Source organism: Rhinolophus sinicus, chromosome 1 (genome assembly GCF_057876585.1).
Source record: "Rhinolophus sinicus isolate RSI-liver-muscle chromosome 1, RSI-T2T, whole genome shotgun sequence".
In the NCBI taxonomy this organism is placed as follows: Eukaryota; Metazoa; Chordata; class Mammalia; order Chiroptera; family Rhinolophidae; genus Rhinolophus; species Rhinolophus sinicus.
Window position 1 is genome coordinate 56,709,069 of NC_142501.1, and position 7,141 is coordinate 56,716,209.

The 7,141-nt window shown below is 32.7% G+C and overlaps 1 protein-coding gene across 1 annotated transcript; it reads left to right on the forward strand.

Moving 5' to 3' along the window:
* The first annotated feature begins 414 nt into the window (after positions 1-414).
* Positions 415-1,356, forward strand: LOC109443682 (olfactory receptor 2AP1-like). Its single transcript, XM_019724362.3, has one exon. The coding sequence runs from the start codon at positions 415-417 to the stop codon at positions 1,354-1,356; it is 942 nt and encodes a 313-aa protein (XP_019579921.3).
* Positions 1,357-7,141: the final 5,785 nt, after the last annotated feature.

Consider the following 7,141-nt stretch of genomic DNA (forward strand, 5'->3'; position numbering starts at 1 on the left):
TTTATTAAATGTATTGGGGTGACATTGGTTAATAAAATTATATAGGTTTCAAGTGTACAATTCTGTAATACATCATCTGTATATTACATTGTGTGTTCACCACCCAAAGTCAAATCTTCTCTCATTCCCATGTATTTGATCCCTTTTACCCTTTCCTACCACCCCTATGTCCCTTTCCCTCTGGAAATCACCATACTGTTGTCTGTGTCTGTAAGTTTTTGTTTGTTCATTTATCGCTTTCAGATATGACATTTAAAAAAAATAAGGGGCTGAGAAAGATCCAGAGTTTAAAATTTTGCTTCTAATTGTGTGTTTTTTTTTACCTTGACTTTGTATTTCAATAAAAAACAGGAAACTTTTGTTTCATTTCAAACTTTATCATTATTATTTTCTGCCTTAATTTGTCTTAAGTTAATGATGAGAAACCAAACATCAGTGATAGAGTTCATTCTCCTGGGATTGACAGATGATATGGAGCTTCAAGTTGTGCTTTTCCTTTTTCTGCTGCTCACTTATGTCTTAAGTATCATGGGAAACTTGACCATCATCATTGTGACCCTGCTGGATTATCGCCTTCAGAGTCCTATGTATTTCTTCCTCCGGAATTTTTCCATTTTGGAAATATCATTTACCTCTGTCTTTGTTCCCAAAATGCTAGTCAATATTGGAACTGGAGACAAGACTATCTCTTTTGCTGGTTGTTTCACCCAGTATTTTTTTGCTATCTTTCTGGGAGCAACCGAATTTTACCTTTTAACTGCCATGTCTTATGATCGCTATGTTGCCATTTGCAAACCACTACATTACACAACTATAATGAGCAGGAGACTCTGCATTCAACTTGTCTTCTGTTCCTGGTTTTCTGGTTTTGTAGTTATCATTGTGCTACATATAATGACTCTCCAGCTGCGTTTCTGTGCATCCAACATCATCAATCATTATTATTGTGACTATACTGTATTGTTGCATTTATCCTGTTCAGACACATATTTGATACAACTGATTGAATTTGTCCTTGCTGCGATTACCCTCATCTTCACCTTGATGCTAGTGATTCTTTCCTATACACACATTATTAGGACAATTCTGAGAATCCCCTCTGTTCAGCAAAGAAAAAAAGCTTTTTCTACTTGTTTCTCTCACATGATTGTGGTCTCACTTTCTTATGGAAGCTGTATCTTTATGTATATAAATCCCTCTGTTAAAGATGCAGCAACTTTTAATAAGGGGGTGGCTGTTTTAAATACCTCTGTTGCCCCTTTATTGAACCCTTTCATCTATACCCTAAGGAACAAGCAAGTGAAAATAGCCTTCAAAGATATGGTCAGCAAGATAACGATTTTTTCAAAAAAGTGAAACTGTCAGAGGTTCATTATTAAAATAGATAATAAAGTTTGGAAGACTGTACTTGCACATTATTGTAATTTAAAAATAATTTCTATGTCATTAATATTCCTATGTGAATATTGAAATAGTAAAACTACTTATTTAAGCTGACTTTTTCATCACTTTATTGTTCTTAAAAATTTGCAGATCTCTGTGTGTGTGTGTGTGTGTGTGTGTGTGTGTGTGTGTGTGTGTGTATCCTCTAACACTTTCATGCTATTTTTGTGCATTTGTACCTCATTTTCAAAGAAAAAACTAGGAGCGATGTCAGAATTGGCAAAATGACATCTACTAATTCTGAATTTTTCTTATCCCTTGTCATATGGTTTTTAATCTCTATACTTGTAAATGAATAATTAAATGCATATGCTGAAGAAATTTATTTTAGCTTGTTTGTATATATTAGTGAATTGATATAAAGTTGATTATTTTCAAATTATAATATTCAGATTTAAACTTAGTCTTTCCACAATGATCACATAATGAGAACCTAGGCAGATTCAGTGTTTGAGGAAAGAAAGTTCTAAAGAAGAGAAAATCAATATGCATTTGTTTTAATATTTATGGTAAAATGCTTAATGATGATTTATAAACAAAGTCTTTGAATGAATCCATGAAAAAGGTAAAGAGATGATTCAAATTTAAGCAAATTAGAAATATGTCCTTATAGTGAATTTCCTATAATTTAGTGTTATGCTTAATCATTGTTCTGGTTCTCATTTACAAGAATATGAAATAAAACTATGTTAACATTATCCATTTTGTTAATGATTTTATAGCCTTAAATCATATTCCTTCTGATATCATATGAAACTTTAAGTGTTAATAATCAGATATCCTTAGGCAGAATCTTCTTCACAAGTAAAAGCTGACATATTCTGAACATTTCTTGTTATTAATTTTTCAGAATGCATGGACCAGATTCATAGCATGGATAATTTTAAAATTGAAAGAGGCTACAGATATTTCAAATCCCTTTAGTTATACAGATGAGGAAAACTGAGTTCTAGAGATGTTAGCAAACTTTAACTAAGGCGTATAGTTAATTAGTGCCAAATTTGTACTCTTGAATTCTTTACTCAACTAAAAATGGAGGACCTACTAAGTAGCAGAGATACTAAGAGTACCTTGGGAATTCATGGAAGAGAAAGATGATTGAAAATGTAGAACTTGTCAGTTCCTATACACCTACCCATAATTACATCAAAAAAGCACCTAAATACCTAACACTTAATTGATATTAACAAGTGAGTTAGTTTGCTATTTTGTTAGTTATTTATTTAGATCAACAGGTAGTTCACTTGTTTGTTTGTTGTTTTAAATATCATAATTAGTACATTAATCATAGTTACCCAAACATTATCTCACGGTATGGAGATTGCTCAATTTCAGAAGACAGATTAAAGAATGATACACAGATAGGTATTTTATTGACAGAGATACATTCTTTTAAAACATGCAATCTCACACACACACACACACACACACACAACTTAAAAAGCCAATTCAGAGTAGTCTATTGACCCTCAACCCGTACTTTTTATCTGGAAGAAACTAGTAATTAATAAAAATTGCAGGAAAGATGAATTAGCATAGCATTCTATCAATCTGAAATCTCTATTAGCCAGAGATTCTGTCAGTCTATAAAGCAGTAATAAGTGATATTCAAAATATATGTATGTTGCATTTAAAATTCCAAATTATTCAGGAAAAATATTTTTAAAATGTTGTTTAGAGGTTTAATGTTAATTATTTCATATTTGAATCTCTGAAAATCAGCAATATATATATGGCGTGCATAACCTTTTTATTCATAAGACTGAACGACTAATATACTCCATTATAAGAATATTCTCAGAGTTGATATCAACATTCCTATATGATCCTAGAGTTTCTTTCAAATGCTTTTAACATTGATGATACTTTTGCAGCTCTGCAGTACAAAGTTGTTTCTGTCAGTGCTCTGATCCTGCTCTGCATTCTCCAGAAGCCTCACTCCCATTCTGTGCTGTTGGGTCTGGAAAGTATTAACAGTTACACCAAAGAAGTGGCTGTCTTAAATCCCAGTGTGTTAAGGCTAAAAATTGGTCCAGGGCAGATTGGAGCAGTGAAGGTAGGGTGGGAGTGGTATATGAACCTCCTATAGTCTGAATATTTGTGTCTCCCCAAAATTCACATGTTGGAATCCTAACTGCCAATGTGATGGTATTAGATGTTGGGGCCTTAGGGGGGTGATTAGGTCACGATGGTGAAGCCCGCATGCATGGGATTAGTGCCCTTATAAAAGAGGCTCCACAGAGCTCCCTAGCCCCTTCCTCCCTGTGAGAGTAAACAAAAGCCTTTAACTCAAAGAGGGCCCTCACCTGACTATCCTGGCACCCTGATCTTGATCTTCTAGCCCCCATAATTGTGAGAAACAAATGTCTGTTGTTTATGAACTACCCAACCTGTGATATTTTGTTGCAGCAAACCAAATGGACTAAGACAGAGCTTCTTCAATGTTTTCAAAGCAGTGAACGTTTATCCCACTATGTTAATCATTGATGATGACTTCTTTTTTAATGGCCATTTTTTTTTAATGGCTATTGTAGGGATTCTTTACCAAGAATTTTTGTAGTCTTCATATATTATATGTAATTTACATGCATATATAATCCCCTTAAGAGTTACATTTTTCCAGTAAGGTTTTTCCCAATTAAAATGGGCTCTTTTAAAAAAATATATTTATTTATCATTTATTTATTTGCTTATTTGTTTACATATTTATGTTTATTGGGATAACAATGGTTAATAACATTATATACATTTTATATGTACAACTTTATAATATGACATCTGTATATTGTGTGCTCGCCACCCAATACTAGTCTCCTTCTGTCACCATGTATTTGATCCCCTTTACTTTCTTCATCCTCTCCCCACACTTTTTCCCCTCTAGTAACCACCATTTTGTTGTTTGTATCTATGAGTTTGTTTTTTTGGTGTTGTTTGTCTGTTTGTTTTATTTGTTCATTTGTTGCTTTTTGTTTTATATCCAACATATGAGTGAAATCATATGGTTCTTGTCCTTTTCCACCTGACTTATTTCACTTGGCGTAGTACTCTCAAGATCCATCCAAGTTGTTGCAAATGACACTTCATGTGAATTTGGTTAACCCTGGTTAAGGATGTTTTCTTTAAGTGAACATAACAGTTTTTCTAGTGAACAAAAGTAATTCATTGTCTAAATTCATTTTTTTAAATTTCAGGAATCCTTCCTTATTCCTCTATTGACAATCCATAAGTTCTCTAGTTTAATTGCTGTGCTAAATCGGAGGCTGCTCATCTTTGAGCTAATAGCCACACAGTTTAATCCTAGACTTTCATCATAGTGTATCGATAAATGCTATCTGGTCCTAAGGCGTGTTCTCCATCCACCTAACAAAAGAACATATTTTTCTGTCATTACTTTCTAGATTCATTACCTACAGTATACTTTTATATAACTTTTAATCATCAAATTGTTCAAGTCATACATTTCTTGAGACTTCATGAAGTAGTTACTAAACTGACATGTCTTGGTAAAGGAAGCATTTCTTACATAGTAACTTTTTCAAGTAGTACACAACACTTTAGTTTGTAGGATTCCTTTGCAAAACTTCATCATCAACATGAATCAGATATTTAAGTTCAGTAACTGAAAAGACGGAAAGGCTATATTTCACTCAGTTCCTATTAGAGAGTAGAAAAAATAATAACTGGGTGAAAACATCACCATATACAGTAATTTTCACTAGAAGATGGAGTAAAACATTATTTTTCTCCCAACTAATCTCATTAAAAAGTGAGTGTTTATAAAGTATCACAAATATCTATTATAGTTAATTTAGGAAACTTGCAGAATTGATAAAATTATTATTGTCAAATTTTGATAATTCTCTTATTAAGGTTTTAATTCTATGCATTCATAATTAAATTTGATAGAATTTTAAATTTATTCTCAAGTCTCAGCTTTTTTCCTAAGGTGATGATATTTGCCTTTAACAAAATAATGATTTTACACTCAAATATGTGTCAGCATTAAAAATGTTATGTAAATAAGAGGAGTCTTGTTAGCATTATAGTTATAAAGCTATGGCCATTTCTATGCTGGTTCAAAAATATCATATAAGTAAAACATGCTTTCTTGCATTTCAAGAGGCTATTACCATTTAGCACTTCCTATTGTCATAAAAATAAATATCTCCTAACTTGTAGCAGTGGCATTGTTAGATATTGGATGAATGAATCTGTTCTTTGTCAGAGTTTGACCTTGGGTCTTTTATCTTAACTTCTTTTGTGAAATTTCAGAATTTATAGCATCCATTAACATTTAAAAGTTTCTCAGTCAATCAGTGAATCCACGTTTAAAACATCAATAGTTTAAATAAATATTAAATTAATACAAATAATTTTCTAATTGAGAGGAGAAGGTAAATATGAAATAATCTATGGACAAATCAATAAAGGAGAATGTAGCATTCCTCAACCAATAATATTCTACCAATTGACAAATATTTAAAATCTTTTCCTATAAAACAGCAGCACAGCTAAAACCTGACCTGAGATTTGATACATTTATAAGGAAAGGGGGAATTTACAGTTTTGAGTCCAAATAGTTTAATTGGTAGGTTAAAAAAATATCTTCAGAGGAATATAACAGAAACCATATTCTATACAATATAATGTTGACAGTGTGCAGGATACTGCATGAAATTCTCAATATATGAAACCAAGGAAAATGTGACTCCTGTTCAAGGGAAAAGAATATTGGCAGTTACCAACCCTGATGTGAATGCAATGTTATATTTAGCAGTAAAGGATTTAAAGGAGTGAATATAACTGTGCTCAATGGATGAATAAAAAATATAGAAAACTTCAGTAGAAAAATAGAAAGTATAAAAAGTAACAAAAGAAAAACATTTATTACAGAAAATATCTGAAACGAAAAATATCTGAAAGAATAATTGCTTAATGGACATAAAAGCAGATGGAAATGATAGAGAAGAGCCAGTGAACTTCAGAAAATCCTAATGATCTTGGGATATCAGGTAGGCTGAACAATGGCTCCCAAAGATATTCAAGTCCTAATTCCTGGGAACCTTGAATGTTACCTTATGTGACAAAAGGCACTTTACAGTTGTGATTAAATTAAGAACCTTGAGATGGGGAGATTATCCTGAATCATCTGACTGGACCCTAAATGTGATCACAAGTGTCCTCATAAGAAGGAACCAAAGGGCGATTTGAGTACATGGAAGTAGGAGATGTGACAGGCGAAGCAAAGGTTGGTATGATATGAGGAAGGGGTTACAAGCCAAGGAATATAGGTATCTAGGAGCTAGAAAAGGCTAGAGAACAACTTCTCCCCCAGAACCTCAAAAGGATCCACTCCTGCCTATACCTTGACGTTAGCCTAGTGCGACTTATTTCAGATTTCTGGCCTCCAGTACTATAAGAGAATAATTTTGGGTTGTTATATGCCACTAGGCTTGTGGCGATTTGTTACAGCAGCAATAGTAAACTAAGACAAGGTAGGAAGATAATGAACTACTAAATAGAATGACTAGATCTCAAAATCATTATCCTATGTGAAAAAAAATCCAGACAAAACAGACTAGATACCATCTATATACATATATATATGAGATTTCTAGAAAATGTAAAATATTTCATAGAGATCAAAAGCAGATAAGGGATTTTATATAGTCAGAGGCAAGGGAGGGATGTAAACGGG

What these genes read in the sequence shown, in the direction of transcription:
- LOC109443682 (XM_019724362.3), top strand. Translation starts at nt 415, where the DNA reads ATGATGAGAAACCAAACATCAGTGATAGAGTTCATTCTCCTGGGATTG.